The 27,483-nt window shown below is 43.9% G+C and overlaps 1 protein-coding gene across 3 annotated transcripts in view; it reads right to left on the bottom strand.

Annotated features, from left to right (window-relative positions):
* Positions 1-1,513: 1,513 nt before the first annotated feature.
* Positions 1,514-27,483, bottom strand: part of NDUFAF6 (NADH:ubiquinone oxidoreductase complex assembly factor 6) — an 86,269-nt gene continuing 60,299 nt past the window's right edge. For 2 of the 3 annotated variants that reach the window (XM_085605231.1, XM_085605233.1), the window contains exons 5-9: positions 26,363-26,465; positions 18,354-18,487; positions 10,036-10,137; positions 4,956-5,012; positions 1,514-1,660 (exon numbers count right to left, since the gene is read on the bottom strand). In XM_085605231.1, the coding sequence (XP_085461357.1) occupies positions 1,532-1,660; positions 4,956-5,012; positions 10,036-10,137; positions 18,354-18,487; positions 26,363-26,465 (525 nt within the window). In that variant the 3' untranslated portion in view covers positions 1,514-1,531. The remainder of the gene's footprint in view (positions 1,661-4,955; positions 5,013-10,035; positions 10,138-18,353; positions 18,488-26,362; positions 26,466-27,483) is intronic. The other variant, XM_085605232.1, reaches the window with a different exon arrangement.

Below are 27,483 nucleotides of genomic sequence, written 5' to 3' on the forward strand. Positions count from 1 at the left end.
GCTCAGTCTCTGCTTCTGGACCGCTGGGGTGAAATCAGGATAAAAATTAACCTCCATATTGTCAAGCTTGACCGGTCCATGCAGTCTGGAGGTTTGCAGGATAGCGTCTCTGTCCCGAAAATTGAAAATCCGGGCGATGAGAGGTCTCGGAGGGGCTCCGACCTTCGGCCTTCCCCCGGGAACCCTGTGGGCCCTCTCCACAGCGAAGAATTTGCTCAGCCCCCGTGGCTGGAGATGGGTAGCAATCAGGTCCTCCACATAGAGATCCGCCGCCGCCTCCTCGCGTCCCTCGGGCACCCCGATAATGCGAATGTTGTTCCTCCGTGCCCGACTCTCGGAGTCCTCCAGGCGTCGATCCATAAGCGCACTCGCCTGACTAAGCCGGCGCACCTCTGTTTGCAAGGCCGCCACATCTGTCGTTAGGCCCGATGCGGTGTGGGCCAAAGAATCTACTCGGTCGTTGGTTTTGGAAAGATCGGCCCTCACCAGGCCAACATCCACGAGGACCGAGTCAATCTTCTGCGCCAGTGTATCAAACCGCTGGCCCACCGAGGCCTTCATCTCGGCAATGGCGCCCATGACATCTCGCAGAGTCAGATCTGCGGGCAGGTCTGGGGCATCAGGAGGGCTCTCAGGGGACTTGCGCGGTCCATCGGGAGATCCCTTCTGGAGGGTATAGCGGTCCATACTGTTGGCCTGATGGACGGCGCCACGCCGGGTCGATTTGGTCTTTGCCCGGTCTCCATCTTGTTTCGTGGCCATGGCCACCAGTCTCCCAGTCGCACCAGCCACGTCGTGTAGGGCAGGAAAGCAGGGCCACGAGCTCCGGGGGGGGCCCCTCAGAGCAGCGGGGTGGATCACAGCCTGCAGGCAGGCAGGGTCTCCCAGCAAGGCCACACCAACACCAAGGGCTCCGCGACCCAACCTCGCAGAGACGACAAGGTGGTGTGAAAGCGAAAGCGAAAGTGCAGGGTACGCGAGTCGCCAGGCCCTGCCTGCCGCTGTTGTTCACTTTGTCACTGGATCACCCCACAGCGCAAATCCGGGGTCCGGCGAGGGGAAGGCCGCAAACCTCAATCGGTGCTCACTCCGGTGTCCGAGGTCCGATTCGGAAGCGGGAAACGGGTGCCACCTCAGCTCAGGTTGGTTTTGATTTTTTTAAGTCCGTTTTTTGCCCTGACCTTTCCACCACTCTTTGAATTGAAGGCTGGAACGCTCACAGTCTCAATTCATAAAAGAAGCCAGAGATTAGAACTTTTAAAGAGATTTCACTCTGATAAAAATGTTGAGATCCCTCACATAGTAGGAGGCATCTTGAAGATAAACGGAGCTCTCATGAAGATTATAAAACATAATTTTCTTCCTCGGTATCACAAATATTGATCAGATTGTTTTTCAAATTTTTTTTTTTACAAGTCAACGCATTTGAGTAGTATGAATTGGTGCTCATGCACAAATATGGATTGTGCAGATTTCGCTTCATCGTCAGTTTGCAAACAACATACACCAAGGACAAAATGTAAAAATCTGTTTAATAGCTTTTTTTCCATGACTGAATATACAAATGCCAGGGCAGTAGCGCGTTCTTCCTCTGTAAGCTTGGATGGAATACGTTAAAGTCCACTTTCCGTAGTTTACTTAAATACCTGTCCAAGGCAACCTGAAAAGTAAAACACCGGCATTAGAACCTACAGCATAAATTTAGCGTTTTTTCTTCAATACATAAATATATAATTATTTGTTGCCAACCGAAATTTTTTTTTAAAATCAAGTTGTTGAGAAAGTCATAACAAACTACACAAAACTAGCGCACCATCGAAGATTTTTCTGGTAAAAACGGAGCCAGAGTTTGTTATTCTACGACCCAGAGACAGGGGCCCTCCAGAGGTAAATGTGAAGGTTCAATCTATTTAAAACAGGCCTTCCTAGCTAATACAATCACTATTAATGCGCCGGCTGCAGATATCTGCAAGCACTAAAGAGGCTTTCCAAATCTTAAAGGCTCGTAGGCCAAATCAAGCTTTTAATTTGTCAAAGTCAAAAAGTCCATGCTTACTAATGCTAGCACTGATGCCAGGGCATCAGTCACATCTGGGGTGTGTGCCACCCCCAGGACGTATCTCCAGTGAAATGTTCTATGGGGGCATTTTAATTGAATCAGGAGGTACAGGTCCAAGATTGCAAACGGCCCTGCTGCACGAAAAGCAAGGTCAGTAGTGGGGCTCACCATAATCCTTATAAAACAAAACAATCGTGTGAAGGAGAGTAGTTGTCTGAAACAGCAAGGACAGAAGAAGGGAAGAAGAAAGGAAAGTGAACTGATGTAAACAAGCGCTCGCGCGAGGCAATAGTTTCGGGGCCGCTGAGGCAGAGCCATGTTAGGAAAATGTCAACATTAGGGAGTCCTCAGCGGTTTGGAGTAGATGTGTACATGAACAAAGTCCACTCTCTCATGGGGGAGAAACCTAAAGAGAGTGTATGATTACAGGCAGCTTTCCAAGAGATTAAGGGGTCATTAAACCCAGACATGCTGCAGTGGTTGTACTTGCGCCTTCTCACTTACATCATCTCAGGCCCCCTCCCAAATCAGTGGGTCTCTCCAATGGAGAATGTTTGGGGTGGATGTTTGTATGTCCCGGGGGAGTGGATTAGGCACAGTCACAGTCAACAGATGCTGACCGTTTTACAGCTAGGGGGGCCCAACCCAGTCATCCCGGGGCACGGGATCAAGAAGGCTGGACCCATCATTCTTCAGTCTAGGCCGGTCTTCCACCCATTCCAATGCTTTTTCTAGGCTGTCAATGAAGACCACCTTGGATTGGAAGGCCAACCTGAGTATGCCATGATATACGCGCATTTATTGTAGGTCAATCACTTGCATCACTCCCTCAAAGGATTTCCCCATGGCCTGCACATGCCTGGTGTAGTACGGAAATGCCATGATTCAGCTGGACCCAAAGAGGACATGGTCCAGAGTAAATACATGCCCTCTATTGCGCCTCAATCTCGGAAGTTGAGGATTCTGGTTATAACTGGACAAGGGGAGCCCTGGGGGGAGGTCTCTGAACGAGGAAACTTTGAGCCAACTCAATAATCAATCTGGGTAACAGACTCACCCAATGGAATAGTATCCGTCAGACACATTTCAATGATTTGTTCTGGCTGCATGTCCTCTGCTCCCTCTGAGAAACCCATGAAGCACAAGAGCAAGTTTTTGCATCTAGCACAGCCCTCTGCTACATTCATCCAGTCTTCAAGAGTTTTGGATGTTGAAACTATGCGGGCTACAGATGTCCGCAGTGCCTTGACAGTAGCCTTGAGATCTACAATTCTAGTGCTTGCCAAGGTAACTCGTTCAGCCTTATTACAGGTCTTGACATGTGGTTGATACATCCATCCTCCGGTCCCCAATCTTTGCCTCAAAGGCTCCGAGAACCTTTTTAAATTTTTTTTTATTAGAAACATGTGATCAGTGTACAGCTCGGCATCATGCCTACATCCCCTCTGGGCCGGCAATGCGACAACGAATCTTTGCATATATCGAAGCAGCTGGGGGTAGGGAAGTACACACCAAGCCGCCTACAACCCTTCCGGGCCGGCCGCGTCTAGAGGTCATTCGGCTGTATCACCTAAAGCAGTATCTGATACAAGCTATGTCTAGCATTAATAAACATCAAACAACATAAATAACAGTCAGCTCTACTTGTGACCATAATATGATGAAGTGCATCTACGCTGTTGGAGTACCGTAAGCTACCCCGTGTGGCAGTATTTCGCAACACCCCGCGCTCTCCAGTGTGCTAAATGTGTGGGCTCAGATCAAAGGCAATGGTTGGGGATATCGCTGGAGGTCCCGATGTGGGCATGTCAATATCCGTGGCAGCGGCATGTTTCAGCAGATAAGCTTGCAGGGGCCCCCATATGTCTCGTGGTCGAGGTGAGGGGGGCTGGAAATCCGCATATACCTGCAACTGTTCTTGACAATAAGTAAGATCACGGATCCAGTCTTTGAACTTCGGCGCCCGCCCTCTACCCCACCGGCAAGCAATTCTTCGTTTAGCTAACCGTAACGCCAACGAGGTGTATCTCCGCATTTTGGCAGCCAGGGGCTCAGTGTATCTGAGCAGGGCAGTAAGGGGGTCTGCAGGGATGTGTAGTCCTGTCATCAGGTTTAGCGCAGTAAAGACCTCAGCCCAGTAACGCTGAAAGGCTCTGAGAACCTTGAATTGCTTGGAGAATAGCTTCAGTGGAGGAGTGTGGTCTGGTGTTGGGGCTACACAGACAAGACAAGGAGGCTGCTGCAGAGCCACTCCCTATTAAGCTTTTCGTGTTTTTGTTCAGCTTAACCTGTCGGGGAATTGGGGAAGGGTTGTCCTTCGGCATTCTGACTTTGGATATTATTATGTTCAGGGTTGGGATTGTAAAAATACTTTAAAAAAGGCCCCTTAACATTTAGGAACCTCATCATATAAATGGCCCCGCAAGATAGACTGCGTGTAATCAATGAGAGAAAAGCAAGAATGTGAAACAGAACAAAATAAAAACCTCTGCAGTTCATCCAGAGAAATCAGGCAATTCATTCTCGCAGAGGACCGGACCACGCACTGTGGCATATCGCCCGTGAAGACCATCAATACAGTTCCCATCTCCACACCCCAAAAGACAGCCATACCCACTAACACTTTCAAGATGGCTATGTACGCGTGAATATATACAAATGTTCTAATTTTGCCAAACCAAGATACAAGGTTGTAGTATAGTTTGGCATAAACCACTAGAGGTCTGTGCTGTGAATTGGACACATCGGTTGTGAGCACAGAAAGTGCTATGAAACGGATGCAATTCAGCCCAGAACCACCAAGACGTTTAATATTAGCAAAGACTGACCCGATGCTTCGAGGCCAGCAGCAACAAGGCAGATCTTATACAGCCCAAAAGTTACATTTGTTGCTTACCGTGTGAATGAAGGCAGGAACGGCTTTAGCAGGGACAGTTTTCTGGAACGATCTCGCCTAAAAATCGAAATCAAAAGTGTTTCTTAAAGAAATGGTCAACAGAACTCCAATACGCATGTGTCATTTAAGCAGACTGTGAAATATTGAAATATTTAGACTAAGTTGGCAACATGTAGCAATGCCAACCAAGATTAAATAAAAAGGCATAAGAGGAACATGTACCCTGAAATAAATGCTCTGTCTGGGTCAAAATGAGCACGCTTTGGTTGCTAGATTTGAAAAAACAGAGGGAGCTGGGAGGACTTTTTCAAAACGCTACTTCACATCACAGAACTATAGGGCTGAGTTAGCTGTTGGCTGAGAGGGAACTCTGTCGCAACAACAGCGGAGTTCACTCCCCGGCCGACAGTGGTCCGGCCGCCAGATTTAAATGCTAGTGGACCATAGGTCTGGCTACAGAGGTGACTACTTCGTCACAGCAATAGCCAAACGTCTCTGATGGTCCCTACTCCTTCGGAGAATAAGCTGTATGTCCATCTGACTACTTAGGGTGGCGGACACAGAGCCGTTTTTTTTTATTATTCGCCACTGTCAGGAAAAGTGACAGTAAGAAACAAAAAATGACCCTTTAGTCATTAGAAATGACTCCCAAGCCGAGGAAGGTGTTGACTTTTTTATTTTCAAAAAGAAAATTCCGCTTTGGGGTTTTCTTTTTTAAAATAAAAAATCAATTAGTTGGGTGGAAGTCTCAGTAATGTTGACAGAGCCTTGCACCAAACTGCATAAAGCATTGACAGGAACCTCTGTAAGGACAGTTACCGCCAATGATTTAGAAATGACCGCCAGCTTGGGGGTCATTTCTAAATATGGCAGGAAGAATCTCCGTCAGGGTGACGGAGTAATTTAAATTGTCGTCCTGGTGGAGAAACTGGCCTCCTGCCAATATATAATAATCTGCCCCTGTGTTCTGTTCTACTCATCTCATTTGAGTCACAACAAATATTGTTTTGTAAATCCAGCTTGTTGGAAATTGCAGACATTGTGCACTTTGAGTTCAAGCAGTGAAACAAAACAAACAAGGCACACAACACTAAACATATCCGGATAAACACATGTGGCCGGATACTGCATTAACTACCAACAACAGAAGAACAAGTGTGAGTGCACAGAGTACTTCAAGGGTGTGGTGCTCTTTAACTACACTGTTCTTGAGCAACGTCATTGAGGCACAAGAATACCAGTTTGCCACAGGGCGGATGTCGGTTTTGAAAAATGCCTTATGTCTTACATCTGTCCCACGACTTGACCACAATCTGTGAGGCCGGTTTCATTTCCTGCAGGCAGGCATGCGAAGAAAATCTATGAATGGCTGTCCAAATCAAGAAGTTTAACAACTGATCATGCTCCTGCTTACATTAGAAGTAGATTTCCAACTTTGTGGGGATTCCCAAACTGTAACGGGAGTAACCCTGGAAAAGTACAACCGGATTTACACGAGTCCTTTTACTCTGCAAAATGAACCAGTCTCATTTTCAACTCTGCGGGAAACCTGCATGAGTAAATCATCTCCAAATATCCATATTTCCCTTTGGAGAAACCCCTTTTCTTGCACTCACAAGAAATGTTCTGTAATGTTTTACGACCTAAAAAGACAGCTGCCCTGCCTTTCTCAGAAATACTTTGATGTGTCTTTTCATGGTGGAAAACTAACTACACAATATTAATATTTGCTCGCAAACACACACGTTTATGGTTATTCATTTATTTTGAAAGTTTCCTATGCCTTGTTTTTCCAGCCCGAAACTTTAGACAGTAGAAAATATTTTAACATTGGAAGTGCTGATTATGATCATAAATGTTCACAAATTATGATTTTGGGATTTAGATCTCAAATGTATTATTGAAATTCCACTCAATAGCATAACATATGGTGAGTTTGGACCAGGTAAATTCCTTAGAAAGTACAGAAAGACACCGAAGCCCACAAATGAAATCCACAAAGTAGGGCATATAGAAAAAACACAATCCATAGGTATTTATTCAAGAGAAAGTTCATAACAAATCCAATGGCCCATGTGCTTGTGACATGAAGAAAAACATCTGCCACATGTTTCGTCACAACAGTGACTTTTTCAAGGCATGTAGTATACGGTCGTTACTTAGTAAACGTTAAAAATAACCGAAAGGCACCCTAGTCATCAAATGGACTCGTACACTGTTAATGTGATAGTTTTGAGAAGAGAAATATCCCTTTTATCAGGCACATACCCTTGGGTAATAGGGTAGTCGATATCAAGTGAGCACCAGTAAAAATTACTTTTGTTCCTATTAAAAGATGCTATTATCATACCACTATTACCCATCTTCAATTCTAAAGTGATTTCGTAGGAAGACGGGCTGTGCGGAACAGAAACGATTGACCACGTTTCGAATAGTTAGTATTTAAATGGATTAAGATACAATAATCCTAAGCGATCACATGAGAGCTGCAACGGATGTTGCCAATTGCGGATAAGAGATTCTTTGAAGAGGTGTATATTCAGGTCCCTACTAAAACAGAGGAGTGAAGGTGCTTATTGAATCTATATTGTGCTCATGTCACAGGTAGAAGACAGTGGCTATGCTTCGGACCTTTTATTCTCGCACTTTTTGCTTTCAAGCCCAGCAAAGTTAAGACTGCGTGTGTTGGTATGACTGCCATATATATTCATTGTGTCTGCCAGTGAATGTGGTGTGCTGGCGGTAACAGCCTTTAAAGTGACGCAGTAAATCATGAGGCTGGTGCCGGACAACCAATGCCAGTTGATTTCCTGAAGTGTGGGTGAGATCTGGTTGCATCTTCTCAGTCCTTTGAGGAGTCGTGCAGCCACAGAGTGAATGCTGTTCAATGGTGTCAGATGAGTGTCCAAGATAGCAGTGAGCATTCAGGTGTTGCTGTAGCCTGTGGGAGAAAGCACAATAGCTTAAACAGCCGTTTTGAGGTCTAATTCTGAAAAGTGACAACTTAACTTCATCCAGAAAAGTGAGACCAGGATCCAGACTACTGAGATGTTCTTGACGAGGCACGTCTTGAAGTTGGAGCTCTTCTTGATCTGAAATCTGAGAGATCTGATGCAGTTTAGAGTTATGGTGTAAATGAATCCAGATTCACTGCAAGGTCCCACTTAAGCACTTGAACTGGTCTTTTACTGGCACCGCTGTCATTTGGAATTCTACAAGTTTAGCACACTTCGTGACTTATGAAATTCATGACTAAATATTCATTGAATGGAGCAAATTTTGCATTTAAACTTGTCTATTTCTGGTGATTTGGACAACTTTCATTTTTAAGGGGTTCATCTTGAAGCAGGCCTTGAACATCCAGGCTTTAATGGCGGAGCGGCAGTTCTTTAATTGATCGAAGTTTGCATAAAATGAGATCTTCGAGTAGAGATAGGTGCCATCTGCATGCTGGTGGGTCCTGGTGTTCTTGCCAGTTCAGCAATAGGTGCAGTTTAGTGGATGAAAAAGCCCACTGACAGCACAGAGCTATGAGGAAACCCAGCAGTAGCCTATGCCACCACGGACGAAGCCCTCTCTGAACGTACACTCTCTTCTGGTAGACTGCTTGAGAGACAGCACCAGACGCAACCCTAGAGACGTATTCTGATCAAACCTACGACCCAATATTAAGGGGAATTGTTACTCCATCAGCAAACAAACTTGATTCTCTTCACTCATCGAGACCCTCCCCTCGGGGGGTCTGAATACAGACTGCCGGCTTCCAGCTCTCTGCATCTCCTCCACCCTCATCACCCTCACCACCATCTATCACCCTGGGGTGATACGCAATGCCATATCTCCCTTACTCTATCACATCTGATTTGACGTTTTGAACTGCAACATTGTACTTAAAACAAGGAAATGTTTCAGATTATGTTATTTATTAAAAAGATGATTGCTGATGTAAAGACAGATAACTGGACTAGCAAGAGGCAATATTAATGACTGTTTCAGCTATATTACAAATCAGGCCACATATATGAAAGGTCTACCATCCACCAGTGTATACTTCTTTAAGTCTCGTTGCACAATTTACTTTTTTGTTCCTAAGCAAGGAAATTGACACCTGAAATGATAATTCATTAATACTTGAATCCAGACAACAGCTACATTCTTATGGCAAACTGCTCTATAACTGCCAAGACTTATTTGACCACAAGCTTTAAAGAAAAGAGGAAACCGTACAAGCTGTGACCCCAGAACACAAGACAAGCCATGTACTGGCAAGGTGGCACATGGATCTGGATGTATGAATCAAAAGTGTGTGCAGGGGTGTTTAAACCACTGGTCAAAACATCTTTCTCCAATGCAAATACAATACCAAATTAAAGCTGGGTGAAATTGACCTGGCGTTTATAAAGAACATTCATGGGATGAACTGATGCACTTCTACACTTTGAATCATTTTTCATCATGAATGACCCGGGGCGCAGGGGGGTAATGGAGGGAGGAAAGGGGGGCATCTGCATACAGACAAAGTCAATCTAGAATCCTGATTGGGACCAGTATGTGAGAGTGGAGGAGGTGAACATTCAGGTTAAGCCTAACATCACTGGGCTGGTTTGTGAGGAGAGGTCAAGTGGAGAAGGAAAAAACAAACATGTTCGAGTGACTCTACTTTCTTGGTCTAGTACTATGCGCCCAATGCACTGAAGTATTTCTGGGAATCACAAGACAACCACTCTTGAACAGAAGTGTGGGACTGGAACTCCGTTACCTATAGGTTGAGAACAAATGTCAATGGCCCCTGCAAAAACCAGGCCATTTATTGCCACTGGAGGGCATGCCAAACATGTGACTGCTCCTGTTATGGGCTGAAAACTAAGGGAGATCAATGCTAACACAGTGATCTCTAAGTGGAGTGTAAGGCTGTAAATTTTACTACTCAAATGGAAGACATTTTACCACCATGACAAAAAGGAAAGAACACTAAAGGTCACAAAATACACCCTCCCTCCCCCCACTTCTAAAATGTGTATTACATTGCACAAAGTTAAATTGTTAATTAAAACAAGAAGGTTTTGATTTCCCTCCTTACATGCTCCAGGTGAACATGAGCTTGGCTGGCAAGGTCAAACGCCACATCCTTCACTGGTTTATCTTGACTTCCTCTGATAAAATCTTCTTGGGAGACACCGTGCTGGTGGGCAAAAGAAAACAAAATCCCCATTTAGCAAACTAGCTTAATTTTTTTTTTTGTAAAACATTTTTTATTGAGAAAACAAAGAAACAGGCATCAGCAATAGCATTACAATGTAGAAGGACCAATACAATAGGCATCAGCGGTACAGTAGGTAATGTTACAATAGATACATGTGTATGGTGGAAGGTCTAGGGTGACGGGGGATCATCCCACACAAGGGCAAGGGGGGGAAACAAGCTTAATCTTGGATTGCAAGTAACACCCTTTGTATGTAACACTCCAAGACACAATTCGGATGTTTCTAAGCGCTGTACGGAACAGATAATACTATTACCCAGTTTGATGCAAATCAATTTACAGACCTCGGAATGATGGAAGTTCAAATTTGCCTAGCCAGGGCCGGAATTTGAGATTTTTAGATCACTGGCTATAGCAGTAGCAAGAGCTCACACGTGAAGCCAATTTTTCCAGCTTGGAAGCTGGTAGAAAGCAGGGTGAAAATATGAATAAAGATTAGTGCAGACTATCACATATGGGGCAATGATTGTTCAAGACTGGTGACACGATCACTTGTTATTCATTCTGTTTCCAAATGGCCTGAGAAGATTCTTTGTTTCGAATGTTACCATACACATTGGGATATTCAGGGGCACAGGAAAGCCACACACCCCTTCTTAAGCTATAAAATTATACTAAGTGAATAAGTAATTAAAATGTGATTTGCCTTAACTAAGATATTCAAATGAAAATACTTCTGAAAGGGTTTCAGAGGGCATCACCAAGGAAATTCCTACATTATTTGAGGCATGGCATGATCACTTTACATGCTAAAATAACATGTGGAAGCCTGTGGTAATAAAGGACTTTCACATGTCCATGTGCCACAACGCTTCAAACATTCATTAGATTTTGATCCTTCTAGGTAGAATGGAATGTCCTCGGTTTTCCACTTAATCAGTAGCTGAGCGGCTATGATTTTCTCATCTTTGCCCCACTTAGTCTGCGGGTTTGGTCACAATATAAGCGAGACAACTACAGAGAGGTAGACCTGCACATCACTGAGGAAAGACTATTAATGTAATACTTTTAAGAAACAAAATATTATGTACTACCCACAGCAATCAGACAGTTCTCATGGAGTGTTGAGGCAACAAAATGTGTATATTATACTAATGGCCAATTTTTATTCATATGATTAGCTAGTGGAGTACACACTTACCATTTGGCAGGTGTGTCTCAGGCTATTTTAATACCCTAATCGAGGTACATTTCTGCGCTTACTCTTCATGTTTTTTCAAATGTGACATTGCAAATCCTGCGGCAGTACGCGATAGGGCTACATGCTGTTGGTGCTTCTGGTGCCCCACAGCTAGGAGCGCTCTATTGACCAGCTCCCATATGGCTTATGTATAGAAAGAGCCTTACACAGAAGTAATATAAACAACATTTTGAAACAAAAGTTTTGAAGTAAATGTTAGCGTAGAAGCTACTGACAAACCTGAGCCCATTTTCTCATGAACATTGCTTCATGCAATGTCCACCTGAGTGACATCTGATAGTCAAATATCTTAATATTTATCTTATTGTGTGTAAGTAAACCACTAAATAACAGATACAGAAATCCACAGAAGACAACTGATGCTGGCTGACCTTGGAGAAGCACATATATATGTATATCTTTCAGACATACAAAGAAATGGTTACTCTCTCCGGTAATTAAATACGCATTTCAGCCGCACACAGCCTTGTTCAGTGTACGGCTAAAATGCGTAGGAGTCTGTGTTCTTTGCCTAAATAAAGAGAATTATATATTTACTGAGAATACAAGTGAATATGTCACTGACATTAACGTTTCGAACTAAAAAAAACCACAGAAATTCACCAGTTATAGCATAGCCAACTACAACTTGTGCCCCCGTCATGCACCGCTTAGGACCTCACATATTACATCAATCATGACATTATATGACATAATTTATGACATAACAGATTGTGAGGGAATTGGGGGTATTACATGATGTGGTAGTGCAACCTTACCGTGTAATACACTTGCCAACCCCTTTAGGACCCTTGAGTCAACCCTGGGTAGCCGTGGCACAGAGTAGCAAGACTTACACAGGATACACTTTTTGCCCACTCCCAAGGTGAGCTGGAGTACAGACCTTCCTACCCCACCCCGGGGAGTGGCTACGTCAGGGCTACATGCCCCTGGGAAACCAGTTCAGCAACAGGTTTCCCCTCTCTGTTTCCCGTGCCAGTCTGCCTACCTCAACAATGGAGCATCCCTCCCCCAGTGCTACGCATCTGCCCTTAAAAGGTGGCTTCATCATGGAGACCTGCCTTTTGGGGCTAGCACTCAAGTGACTTCCTGCAGGAGGGAGGTGACACCTCCCTGACCTGCAATCCCTCATTGTTCTCCTTCCTGAGAGTCATTAACACATCTCTCCACGAGATCAGAAAGTGGTCTCATGGAGCAGGCATCATGTGTGCCCAGGAGTATTAAAGGAAACAAAGTGGCATTAATTTTGATTTGAGAAAGAAGTCTAGCTTACTGTAACCAGTTGTTTGATACCCTGGAGTGCCGACTTTGGTCGCACCATTTCAGAGTTAGTACGCGTGAAGGGTTAAGCTTATAGCCCTGTACTCTCTAATTGGGCAACCAAGTCTTTCCGCAGTTATACAGTCATTTCAAGTATTTAACTGTTAGGATATGTAAAGTACATGTCCTGTCTGTGTCAAATGTGGCACCCAGACTTTAGGGCTCTGTAGGCCTGGCAGAGGGGTGACTTACACATATGTCCAGGGGAAGTGGTGGCTTTGCAATTGCTTTCAACGGCAAAGTCTGGCTAGCAATGCACAACTTCTCTACCAGTCTGCAGTGGTGAACTTGTTTTACATGGGGAACCTCCAGGATGGCACAGTCAGTGCTGCAGGTTCTGGGTTACCCCTCTCATTTACATACCCTGGGTTCCATTTACTAGTGACTTACAGGTATGTTAGCCATTTCCAATTGGGTATAGCCAATTTGACGTACACTTATACGGTCATGGCACTAGCACTGAAGTCTGGTTAGCAAGCCTCAGTGCAGTTTCAGAATCGAAAATCAGCATCATCAGTCGAAAAACTTGGAGTGACTATACAAAAAGAGGCATTTCCTAACATGGCCCCTTCCCAGACGAAAGGCGACGAACAACTGACCCTTTTCCTGGTGATTCTCTTCATCGGAGTGGAAATACCTGGAAAGGTCATCTACATTTGCATGATCAGCCCAAATCGGTGTTCCACTGTGAAGCCCATCCCCTGTAGGGAAATGGACCAACTTAACATGGGGGCTCTCTCCTTTCATCTTCATTAGCTATTTGAGGGGTCTGTAGTCGGTTTGAACACTGAAGGGAGTCCCAAAGAGGTGGGGTCTTATTTCCTTCAGGGACCAAACCACAGCAAAGGCCTTCCTCTCAATGGCATGCCAATGCTGCTCTCTAGGAAGGAGTCACCTGCTGATGAAAGCAACTGGCTGATCCTGCCCCAAATCATTCACTTGTGACAACACTGCACCTATCCCTTGCTCAGAGGCATCTGTCTGTACAACAGACTCTTTGCTGGGATCAGGGGCCTTCAAAACAGGTGCTGAGCACAGTGCTTCCTTGAGAGTGTCAAAAGTCTTTTGACACTTCTCAGCCCAGATAACTTTTCTGGGCTGCTTTTTGGAGGTCAAGTCAGGAAATGGTGCCACTATGGGGCCATAACCCCTTTACAAATCACCTATAGTATTCAACTCACCTAAGGCGGCTCTGACCTGGGCCTTGGTCTTTGGAGGCTCCTAAGCCAGTAGGGACTAGATCTTTGTTTCGAGAGGTTGTACATGGCCTCCACGAACATGGTGGCCCAGGTACATAACAGAGCCTCGTCTTATCTGGCAATTACTTGACAGTAAGGCCTGCCTGCTACAAGCCCTGAAACTTCCTTGAGGTGGACCACGTGATCCTCCCCGGTGGAGCTAAATAGAGTTATATCGTCAAGATAAGCCGCACTGAAACTCTCCAATCCTGACAGTACTCCGAAGGTGGCAGAGGCATTCTTTAAAGCAAAGGGCATCACTTTGAACTGAAAGTAGTATTCTGGTGTTGAGGAGGCTGACCTCTCCTTGGCTCCTGGGGTAAGGGCAATCTGCCAAGAACATGATATCAGGTTAGAGGTGCTCAGATACTTATGTGCCCCCAACTAATCAATGAGCTCATCAGCTCTTGAGTCTTGAGATGGGGTGGGGTTCAGTCTTAGTGACTGCATTGAGGCCCTTATAGTCCACACAGAACCTCATCTCAGGTTTACCCCCTTTGAGTTTGGGCTTGGGCACCAGTATCACTGGGCTGGCCCATGGACTACTGGAGGCCTCAACATCCACAGCTCCAGCTTCTTGGCAACCTTAGCCTTGATGCGGGCATTGACCTGATCAGGCAACCTGTAAGATTTACCCTCGACAGGCAAGCAGTCACTGATGTCCACATCATGGGTACGCCATATTGTCAGACCTGGGGTCTGAGAAAACAGTCCAGCAAACTGCTTCAGCAAGTGATAACAGTCCCTTTTTGCTGGTCTGTCAGTGTGGTGGAGAGAATTACTCCTTCCACAGTTCCATTTTGGGCATCGGAAGATAGGAGCTCTGGGAGAGGGTCACTCTCTTCTTCCTCACCTCCAGCTGTTATTATTATTATTGGGAAGCTTGTAAAGCGCTCTGGTTACTCCAAACGGAGTGTCCCCGCACTAGGACATCAATGAGACCCAGCAACCCTCCCATGCTAACCAACTTCCTATCATCAACATGGTGATGTCTGCCATTTCATGGTATAGCTTGAAACGGTTCACATGGATCATCCTGTGAGGGCTCCTGGGAGTAGCCAAATAGGTGACTTTCCCCTTCTTCTCTAAGATGGGGTAGGGTCCAGTCCACTTCTCCTGTAAGCACGATCATGACTTTTTTGGTATTGTTTAGTCTCTAAACTAAACCATTGTCTTGGGGATGATATGGGGTGGTGAACTTGTACGCCACACCACATTCTTCCAACTTTGTTTTCAGATAGGTGGACATGAAATTTGTGCCTATCTGAAATTACCTCCTTAGGGACCTCAAACCTGGTGACGATTCCAAGGAGGGCTCTAGCCACTGCAACGGCAGTGAATGTCTTAAGTGGAATAGCCTCAGAATACCCAGTGGCATGGTCCACTACCACCAGGATGAACCTGTTCCCTGAAGCTCTGGGTGGGTCTAGGGAGCCAACAATATCTATCCCCACCCTCTCAAGGGGTATCGCCACCACAGGTAGTGAGTGGTATGAAGGAAGTCTTTTACTTGCCCACTGCCTTGCTAATGGCATGGCAAGTGACAAGGGAGCGACAAAAATCCTTGACCTTCTCGGACATCTGGGGCCAGTAGAAGTGGTTAATCAGTGTTTTCCATGTCCTAGTCTGCCCCAGTTGCCCAGCCAAGGGGATATCGTGGGCCAGCTTAAGAAGGAATGCCCTGTACTGATGAAGGATATAATGGGAAGTCATAAGCAGTGCCTGGCAGGGGCAGACATTATAGTTTGTTCAGTAAATATTATCTGATGAATTTCATTGTTTTTAGGTTTTCAAACTTTAGTCATCTTATTTCAAACCTAAAACGTCACTTTAATCTTTGGGGTTTTTTTAAATGAATTTCTAGTTTAACGTATGATAAGATTTTATTAACACACCGACCCATAACATCTTGTTATCATTTGTTTTTCCACATGTTTCCCATGTTTAAGATGAGGACACTTACCTGTGAAGTAAAGTCCTGCGATGTAAAAGACTGTAAAATTAACAGCTAAAACGACATCTTTCCTTTATTCCCTTCAGGACCAAGATGCTTGTGATTGATAACAACAGCCTTTCACACTTAAAGCCCCACAGTCTTTTGGTGTAAGACGATTAGGATCCAGATAGAGCAGCCAGGAATCCTTGGGAAACAATGATCAGTCTAGCTCGCAACTCTTATGGAGACCATGCTTTTTCTACAGCAGTGGCCAAACTGTGGAACTCTCGCCCTGTGAGTTTGTGGTCACGGTCATCCAAAAGCATTCCTATCTGAACTATTAGTTACCTATATTGACAGTCCTGAAAATATAATGAGCTATAATTTGCAGAAGTTGATCTTACTTCCGGTGACCATTCATCAGCAACTTTAGAGATTCCCTCACTCTATCATTATACATAATTACCAGAGTCTTTGTAATTAGAAAGAAAATATTTCACCTACTGCTCTTCAAAAGGGTGCTAAAAGTTTTGAGTAGTTGTTTGCACTCCGTAGCCCTGTTCTGCTTGTAAAGGTTAGCAATATTGAGCTAACCGAGCCATAGGGGGCCAAACGCTATGACTTGAGTGAGACTGGTGCCAACTGCCAAGCATGTCAAGTGAGACAATAAATCGTTGAAAGGTCAGCTTTATCTCGCAAGACAGTCACTTGGGTGATCACGTCAGGTGAATGTCAAATGAGGATCCCCTATGCCAGTTCACTCAGTCCTAAAATTGCCATTTTATGCTACTAAGAAAGACAGGGAAACCTTTTGTTAGAAAGCTTATAGAAAATACAAAGCAGCATCATTGCTTCAGCTTACTATATTTTATAACTATATCTCCCATTACCTGCAAGTGCTAATTGCAGTATGAATGAGGATACAGATTTCCTTTTACATTTAACAAGCAGAAACAGTCAACAACATTATGGCTTTGTTGACATATCCAACATGTATAAAAACATTTGAAATGGGCTAACAAGCATTCATTATATATCCAATTATTTTCATTTAGTTTTAACGATATAGCTACAATGCTCATTTTGTTTCAGAGGACATGAAAAAAACAAAGGTACGGACTGCTAAGAAGATGGTCAGCTCTGTGCCACGTCAGACACAAACAGGAGGAAAAAGATAACATTTTGTTTCTGCTGTCAAACAGCAGCAGTTTTGGGAGCTCAGAAAAACAAACAGAAAACAGAGAAAAGGGGAAGGACATACTGAGCCATATGTGGGGATGTTTAGGTTGAGTGCGGAAGTTTGTTACGGAATCTCTTCCTTTTAATAAATAAGAGCCATAATGTACAAAGATTCCTAATAAGAAATCGTAAACTGCATCAAATAACAATTTGCAATTTATTAGGAATCGCCATTCAAAAACATGTGATTTATTAGGAATCTACTAGAATAGATTGAGTAGAAGTGGGTGCAATATGCACACAGACTTCTACTGAATGCATCAATACTTTGTGAATGAACCTATATATTAATAGGTGGGTTCTCATAACACAGATTCGTAGTGGGTCACAAATTCCGCCTACTTCATTAATATGCATGAGGTAGGTCGCAAATCAAGACCAGTACGAGTCACAGGCATGGTGGCCTGCTCATGTCAGCAGCCCACCATGTCTGTGATTGCTTTTAAATAACGCAATCTTTTTTTCTTACATGCAGCCCATTTTTCCAAAAGGAAAACAGAATGCGTTCTGTAGGAGCAGCCAGTGGACCACTGCTTGTTCCCAAAAATATTTTTTGTTGACATTCACTAAGTGGAAGGGGCCCCTTCCAGTTTGAGAATGGGTACCACCAATCTGGATTTGGTGCCAAAATATTTTGCGACTGGATTTTGATCGCAAAAATTAATACACAAGTTAAGGAATCTGTATTTGGAAGGGACACCCTTTAGATCCCCTTCCAAATACAGATTTTGTCTGAAACACAAATTGCGATTCAGTAACCTGTAACTGAATCATAATTTGGGTTTTGTACTTTTTAAAACAAAAAAAGCCATTTTGTGGTTGCAAAGGCTCAAATTTGACCTTTACCACCGTAAAATCGCTTTGTGCATCAAGCTCAAAGACCCTTAATAAATACTCACATTCATGTCTTTACCAACCACATGATTACTTTTGGTTTCAGGGAGACAGATTCATTGTTGGTAGGCAAATCGTCCTAACCACCCAGCAGTTCAAGCACTCTATGCATGCACTACTGCTCAGCTCTAGGAGAGGAAAATCATCCCTGGTCTCTTCCAAATTTCACACCCAACATTAGAACAATGGGGCTACCACCCTAGCTAAACAACATATGAGACCATGTTTGCATGCAGCAGTTTGACATTAGAGAAGACACATCTACGAATATCTTCTAAATCATTTGGCATTTAGTAAATATTCTTACCATCATACAAATATCCATTGGCAGAAATACTTTATGTCTGCTGCTGTGGTATGGAACTGCTCTTAAACAAGTTATTATCCCATGAGCTTTCCCAATGTGGCTGGCTGCATGGTCTGCATGGACATCCTTTACTCCTGTGTTAAAGGGAAACAGAGACACACAAGACATGATTTGGATTTTCCCAGTACTACGGAAAAGTAACTTAGTTGCAACTATGGTTGGCCAACGTTGTTATTCTGTTTATTCTCACACATTTGGTAATATAGTAAAAGTCTGCCCTTCCTCACCTAAGCTGAATGAAAGTACTGGAAAGCAAAACCAATAGCTGTGTGCTCTATGGCACCGATACAAAGTCTCTACCACGAAGCAATTTACACAGATGTGTTATCATATCAATCACCTTTACAACAATACAGCATTTATAGCCAAAAAAAGTTGTTTATTTTCCCAGAAGGGCCAATACGTTCACCCACCATGTCCTTCAACTATCAGATTTACAAATATAACTTTAGTGACACCAACTGTAAATCTCAAGTCAAATCAAAGTCATGGACTGAAGGATACTTTGCGAGAGCTTCCTGCCTGAGAAAAAATTGATCTGTCAATATGGTGGTCCTTGGCAAGGAGCACCAAATGAAAATGATCACTTTGTAGCACATGTTGTGGTAGAACATATGGTGTTAACTCACATGCCCATTCAGATTAGGAATGGACCATTATAAGGGATGGTCTTCAAATTATAAGGTTCTTTCATGCATGTAAAGTAAGACTGGTGAACATGTCGTCTGAGACGCACAATGCAGTGCGACCTAGATTCATAGATAATTTTTTCTGCCATTGGGGTAAGACCTGGTGGCGCATGCTGTGTAGCTAGAGCCGAATTCATACCAACGATAGGCATTTAAATAAAAGCATAAGGTATCAAAAGATAGGGAGAGGATGTAGCCTAACGGCTAGGGCAGTCGACCTCAAATCTGGGGAACCTGGTGCAAGTCTCTGCAATGATGCTCAACATCCTGTGATTTTGGGCAAATCACTTAACCTCCCCATGCCGAACAAAAATGAATGCGTTGTTAAGTAACGAAACTGGTGCTCATATAAAGCGCTCTGATACCCAATTTCGGGTCAAGTTCGCGCTATATAAAACTTCAGAAAAACAAAATCAAATCGGAAAAAAAAAAAAAAAAGACAGCATCCAGTGCTCAAAACACTGGTTACTACTTTAACACTTAATTCATGCTCCCTAGGTCGACAACTCGTTTGAGAAAGACTCCTGGAGGTGTGGAGACTGAATTACGGAAAACATACCACTTAAACTGTGCCCTTCAGGCAGTACCGGGTTCCCTTGTATAGGCTTGCACAATGTATTTTCTTTGCCTTCATAGGGATCACAACTGACTTGCATGTTGTCCATTTTAGTGCAAGAATACAAAGTAAAAGAGAGGACAGCGCATTAAGCCCTATTGGATTCCAATTACTCTAGTGCTTTACTCAAGGCCTAAGGGGTATTTCAAGAGAATTTAGAGGGCACCAAAATGGACAGTGTGGGGAAGCATGGAAGTGACCTTCATCTGTAGGCAGACTCTAATTCAGGAGAACAATGGACTACTAGTATCCGTAATCCAGACACAAATCAGGGATCATCTATCCCGGGAAAGAGCATCATCATTAGCAAGTAAACAGGCTTCGAAATGCAATCATCAGCAAGGTACAAGTCGGCCTAGGAAACCCTGGTACCTTACACAGTGAAGACAATGTGCTTTTAGCCACAGATTAAGATTAACCCGGTCTCCAAATACTGCTAGACCACCTAGCAGCCTTCGACAAAATCTACCATCCTACCTTCCTACATACCCACAAGTTTGGAAGAAGATTCACCAGCAATGTCCTTCATTGATTCTCCTCCTACCTTTCCAACCAAAACTAGTTAGTTCACATGGACACCTCCAGGACCTCTATACCCAGTGGAATACCCTAGGGTTCCATCCTGTGTCCTGTCATCTTCAACCTGTGAATGGAGTCGCTTAGTGCTTTATGCTAAGATAACAGCATCAAGATTCACCAATATACCAATGATACATAACTGTACTTGAAAAACTCAACTTCAGCTATCCAAAACCTCAAACACGGCTTGCACATCATTCAGACCTGGATGTCCAACGCCTACCTGGAGCTCAACCCAACCAAGACAGAATTCCGGGAGTTTAACAAAAACATCAAAAAGATACAGTACAAACCGGACTAAATGACATGAACCCTGAGGGCTTCGTGCCCCAACTCTCACTGAATGCCAAGTCATTTGGATTCACCCTGGACACTAACCTCAACCTCAAGGAATATATTGCCGAAAAAACCAAAAGACCACCCAGTATCAGTTCTCTCTTTTAAAAGAACTCAGTTTCTTCCAGAAAGCATGTTCAGAACTGCTGTTCAAGCATTGTATTCTTGCATCTGGATGGACGTAGTGCCCTACTCCGTGGCATGCCAGAATCCACACTGGCTACTCTTCAGGGCATCCTACACGTCACAGCACGTCTCATCCAGGCCCTGAAGAAATATGATCATACTTCCCTATTTTGATGGAGCTCCATTGACTCTCCTTGCTGCCCCACACCATCTTCAAAACCAGCTGCATCATTTACAAAAGTATTACTCCCTGCACATCCGTTTATATGAGGACTAGCTCGCCATCTCTGGTGGTTCTAGGCACACCCGCAGCTAGGATGCCATCAGGTTGAAGACAAAAAAGATAAACAAGACAACAGGCATTTTCCAACTAAGCACTCAGGATATGGAATACCTATCCTGTATCCATCCGGCCTGCCAAAATGCTGCTCCTATTTAGGAATAAGTTGAAGACGCACCTCTTTAAAGAATGCTACATCACAGCGTATTAACTGTCAACAACAGAGCCTCCTCTTCTATTAATCACTGACTTTATGTCCTGCACTCTGCTGCCTTTTGGCTATGTTCGTGCAATAGAAACACCATATACATACATACATACATAATTGCTTCCGACATCTCAATCATTGCTGTATAAAATAATTCAGACAGACCTAGAAGAGAGACTGGGTCAAGAAAACAGGACATAACTGGTGTAGGGAAGAGAGGAGCCAAGCCACTTCAAAAGTTGCCCACACTATAGCAAAAACACGGCCCTCAGCCGCCAAAGGAGGAACCTAAAAAAAGAGATTAAGCCCCAAACTCTCCAGATATGGCAAAATATTCAAATAAAAAAAAGTCCTGAACAACCACTTGGGTGAGAAAATCCCATGGACATATGCCAAGCAGAGGCTATATTGGCCCAATAATGGATTATACTCTTAGTCGGCCCCTACCTCCAAACCCTTCCCAGTAGAAGTTTTAAAGTAGGAGACAAAACATGCTTTTAAAGTTTTGAAAAAACCTGTCAGAGGAAACTAGACAATTCCAATCTCAAAAAAAGTCAAGGTCCACCAAACCTATTAGTACCAAAGAAAGTAAGTACATGAATTCGTCCCTCAAGGAAACGAGCAAGAGGATGTATGGTGTTAATGACAGATAACTCTCACTCCATTAGTGCTTTCCTAATGGAAGATATCACTTATAGGAAGCTGGCTCTTTATACGCTATATCAAAATGAGATATATTGTGTAAAGAGTCCAGGGGTTCCCTCATGAGTGGACCGGGGGCTTGCTAAGGCAATCCTAAGGTGCTCTGTTAGGGGGTAGTGTGGTCAAGCAGACAGACTTAACACAGAGGAGTGCAAGACATCTGAAAATACACACAATGGTCAATAAGTGAGACACAGGACTCAAAAAGGAGAGCCACACACATTTATAAAAATAGCACGTATATATATGTTTAGGCATCAGAAGAAAATCATTCAGATAACTATATTTTAAATATAAATAAATATCAGTTTCAAAAAGTCGGCAATTTCAGAGTTCTGCATTGTTATCCTTTGGAAGGAAAATCAGATGTGGTTTACTAGTTCTGGTCAGCGACTTATGGAACCCTTAAGGTGAGTGGTAGGCAAGGTCCAAGGCAGACCCAGCAGAACACCACCAGCGGCACTATGGCAGCTGTGTGCAGAGGTGCCAACCAGCGTTGAGTGCCCAGTGCTATCTTATGGAGAAAAGTCGCGGTTGAAAGAGGCTGCAGAATTGGACTGTAGGACCAGTCGGTTGAAACCAAAGAGTGGCTTCAGTTCTTGCGATGTTGGGAAACGCTGGGACACCTTTGCTCCTCTTTTCCTCAGGACAGGGCGTCCGGGTACAGAGGGTCTTTGGGGTGCCGAGTTTCTCCATCCAGCAACACTCGCTGTTGAGGGGACCTGCTAACAGAGGCTGCAGGCAGCGTCAGGGAGTTCATGAGGAGTCACTCCACGGTGGACTCAGTACCTGGAGGGCTTGGGTACCACACAGACACCGTTGGCACACTTTGACACAGGCTGGGGGGCTCAGGTGCAGAGGTGCTTGGCGGCGGCGGCGGGTTTTGGCAGGGTCAAAGTCCTCTTGGTCCTTCATGTACTGTCTACGGGATGCAGGGGACAGGTCTGATGTCCCTCAGGAGGTCTTGGTTCCTGGGCGTAGGCTGGCAGGTCTCCTGGGTTTTGGAGACTCAGCAACTGCAGGACAAGTCAACTTTTGGTGCAATAGGGGAAGGCAGCAGGCCGGCCAGCAGGTTTGGCGCCAAGTCAGCTGCTGGGTCTTCTGTTCTTGCTGTGCGATCTTCTTGTCCATCTTCAGGATCTGCTCTTCTGGTACTTGGGGTTCCCCTAAACACTCACTTTAGGGGAGTGTACGGTAGTAGCCAATGCGCTACTGACCCTTGGGGTCCCTATGCCCTCTATATGACCATTTCCTGTTGGAAGTGGGCATAACCCTATCCCAGAATTCCTAAGTATGCCATCACAAAGATGGCTACTCCTGAAAAAACGTGTCCACCTCAGTTTAGCCCACCCTTCGGGGTGGTAGTAGCCTGGGGGTGCCATGCCTATCTGACTAGCTAATTCTCCCACCTGTTCCGGTATCAAAGGGGCTCTGGACAAAGGGGGTCAGCTTCCGCTCCTGTGAGGGGAGCCAGATTCACATTTCAAAGGGAGCAGCTCTTTGAAGCTTGCCGGCCTAGGAAGGCTAATCAGCAGGTCATCCTGTGGAAGTGCGTATCACACCCTCTTCCCGGACAGGCTTTTGTTCTGGGTCTTCTGACTCCTACCCTAGAAGGTCAGAACAGTGTCTCGGGTGGCAGGCTGATTGAAACTATTCAGAGAGCACACCAGAGGTTGGTAGGTTTTCAGGAGACACCTGCAAGGTGCCCTTTGAGTGCATGTATAGGTAAATCCATCACTGGAATCAGTGTGGGTTTATCAATATGAGATGTTTGATACCAAACATCCCTATCTTCAGTCCATCCATCACGTAGCTGGGGTACTTGCTTTCACCAGTGTCCATCACATGTTTTAAGATGGCTTCCCTGGTCACTTGTAATGACAGTAATGGGACTGACCAGCACAGGGGCATTTCTGCTCATGCAGGTATGCCCTCACATGCAATATTCAGCACCCTCCCTTACGGCTGTCAGGCATGCTGTAGGGGTGACATATAAATAGGGCTCCCGGTTTTCTGGCATTTTTTTTTCTACATTTCCGTTTGTATTTATCCATATTTATTTTTGGGCCATTTTATCTGTATTCATCCATATTTATTTTGTGTTTTGCCTATAAATGTAGTAGTAAAACTGTACATTTCCATATTTATTTAAATGATAGATGCACACTCATACCTTGATGTCTGTTGTGTTTAAGCTATTTAAGTTGCCAGATATTACATACCAGTAGACCCACTGGCAAAAATTAGCATTATGCCACAAATGTATGTTGACACATGTCGTTATTAAAAGAAATATCATCCTGTTTTTGAATTTCCCATGCTGTCCATCTTCTCAGCTGTTGGGCTATAATTCATGAAAGACAATACGAAGAGTCACTTAAAAGAAGCATATTTTCTGTATTTATCCATTTAAGAAAATGAATGCAGACAGAAAAAACATTATTTTCTGTCTGTATTTATCTGTAAAAATCCGTAAAACAGGGAGCCTTACTTATAAAGATTACATGCAGTGTTAGGGGACATGGCACACAGGGATGTGTGACGTTGTGTTTTCAATTTTGTCTGCCCTACGTCACGCAGCCTGCGATGGCAGCGCTGCATGTGCTTCATGAGGGGTACCTTAGGGTGGCACAATTCGTGCTGCTGCTCTCAGGGACCCTCTTTAGTACCTCAGGCCCTAGGTACCAGGGATTTACAGAGGATGCTAAAGGTTTTGCCAATTGGGTGAACCAATTGTACAGTTTTGGGAAAAAGTGCTGGTACTCGGGACCTGGTTAGCAGGAACCCAGTGCACTTCCATTCGAAATCACATCAGTTACCAGGCAAAAAGTGGGGTGACCATGTCAAAAAAGACTACTTTCCTACACCACTAAATACCATTCTGTTAATCAACAAGCAGGTTCCCAGTGTGGGGTTACAATGCAGAGAGAGCAGAAGGTAGATTTTCTGGTTGAGACTGTCAATCAGCTAGAGAAGCAATCACTATCTATCAATTAAAAAAAAACTGTTTTCAAATCCACCCCTAAGAATTCTAGGATTTAGTGAGAAATTAGATTGCCACTTCACAAGTTGAAAAAAAAAAGATCAAGAGCAAGCCAAAGGACCCCATCTACACTAGGGGTCAGTCAGTCAAATATTCTTTATTCGGCTTATCAAAAGCCATAAAAGCACACTAAAAATACTAGACCTCCCCCCTCCCCTATGAAACTATAAAAATCATCTAAAAAGGTTGTTGTAGTCCATTTGCAGTCCTTGAAATTAGGACAGCATCATCGAAATACAGTTAAATCGAGAGGGTGCTAGACTTCACTTTGGGCAGATCTTTCCCTGCTTTACTCAGACAAAACTTTATGGCATTGATATATATGAGGAACAATAAGGGGGCCATCACACACCCCTGCTGACCCCCATAGAAAATTTGATAACAGGGGAGAGTGCACCCTCAGTAGCATGCCTGACCCTGATCGAACAATCCTAGTGCATCCTCTTGCAAACCAATTACGGACTGGTCAAGTTCCATTCTTGCCATCATGCTTCAAAGCTTGGTTCTATTGACACTAGGGGTCGTTTTGCCAGACTCCTGGGGAGTTCAAACTTCAAAGCAAGAGATAACCATCTCAAACTGCTGTAGGTGGTCATCCCCATGACTACGTGTATTGATGCAGTGACTAAAAGAGTAGTGGCAGGCTAGGAACTGAACCTACACCTTCATGACGCTCTTTGGAAAAGCGTATAGGAGACTGCAAGAAAGTAAAATTAGTTGAAAGTGGGAATAAAATATGTGATGTGTTTATGAGTTGTCAGGGGTTCCTGTTTGTCTTGCCTAGTTTACAGGAGCATCTGTATGTCTGTTGGTCTGTGTGCATTGGTCTCTATTGGTATGTTTGGCTGATGTGCATGAGCAACTGTACGTGTGCTCTGAGTGCATCTATGTGTGAAAGTGTAGCTGAATATTGCATATACCTAAGTAAGTGCACTATAAAAAAAGTCATACCTAATGGCTTTGTCGATAACGTTTTTGTCTGCCAGCTACATGAATTGATCTAAATTGTCTACAACAGAAGCACAATACAAATTTAGATTGCCATTTTAGAAGGTTTTACACCATCACTAGAAACCAACCTCAAACTTAAAGTATGCTGGTGTTTGCTAAAAGTTGTTAAAGATATTTTACAAATATTCACTCTACTTGATGTTTCTCGGCTCAGGCTAAATAGCAGCAACATTATTCTACTAACATCGGTCTCTTATTTCATTGTGTGAATTTTTCATGATTTCTACATCCAAAACAGTTCTCCTTATACAGAGCCTGGAACAGGATTGGATAGAATGGAATAGATAGCAGAGGACAGAAGGTAAGGGAAGGGAATAGTGTCCACTGGTATTTTTGCATGGAATGTTATAACAACATACCCAATGTTTCTAGAGTGAGATACAGAAGTGAGCTCTGAGTGTTCTCAGCATACTTCTCAAGTTCCGAAATACTACGGTATGCTCGGTCATCCAAATTCTTTTCCTATAGAAGAAATGCAAAATGTTACAAATGAAAGAGCATAATCTCCAAAGTTATGCTGGGTTGCCATTTTCATTCAAGTTGCAGAGTCAGATTTCACAAAGAAAAACAAACAAGAGCCTCAAGCCATGTGGGTAATTCAAGCTGTTATGCCAAACCACAGAACTAAAGTTTCAATTGGTAATGACTGGGAGCAGTCAGATAACGCATTCTCCTGGACCTCTCCCAGCTGCTCTTGAAGAAAATGAGAGGTGGTAATTCAGTTACTCTCACGGCCAAACTGTAGTGATGATTCTCGTCCTCTACAACAGGCAACAAAAGAAAGTAAGTCCTTACTTATTCTGGTGCATAACATGAAAATATGTAGAACCACAAGTACCCCAACACATCCCAAGAATCATTCCCAATGTACATCATGAAGGGAACCAAGCGCTGAACTCGAACTGGGATGCATAAGGTGGTCTCAACAGGTTCCAATACTGGAGGATTATACAAGTGATTTTGTTTTCTTGATTGTTTCATTTATAAAGCACAACACACACTAGACACTACTTGTTGCTTCTTGGTACTACAGGCAAACAATAAATTCTGACTCATTAACTGTGTAGGAAAACAACAACCTGATTTATCAAATCAACAAAACTGAGCCACTTTTAAAGATTTCCTAAAAGCCAGAGGGCACAGTTCCTAAGTTTCACGAGTAAGGCTTTCTATAACTTGGCCTCCAAGTTTCTAAAACAGTACCCACTATAAAACACACTGCTGAATCGTTGGACAATGAAAGGAAGGTAACGGAGCTCAAACGTCGGGTGGAGAAAGTAGCTGCAAGAGCCGAGACCACCTTCTCATGGAAACATTAGTGGACAAAGCATAGGTGCTTGAATTTGTATACACTATTCTACAGCTAACTATGCAAGTTTCTGAGAAGTTCTGACAGATGATTAACTTTGGGCAAACAGAAAGGAGCACACCATAAAGTATTGCCCACATTGACATCTGGCAAGCATACACGAATGGAGAC

Source organism: Triturus cristatus, chromosome 5_1, assembly GCF_964204655.1.
Source record: "Triturus cristatus chromosome 5_1, aTriCri1.1, whole genome shotgun sequence".
Classification (NCBI taxonomy): domain Eukaryota; kingdom Metazoa; phylum Chordata; class Amphibia; order Caudata; family Salamandridae; genus Triturus; species Triturus cristatus.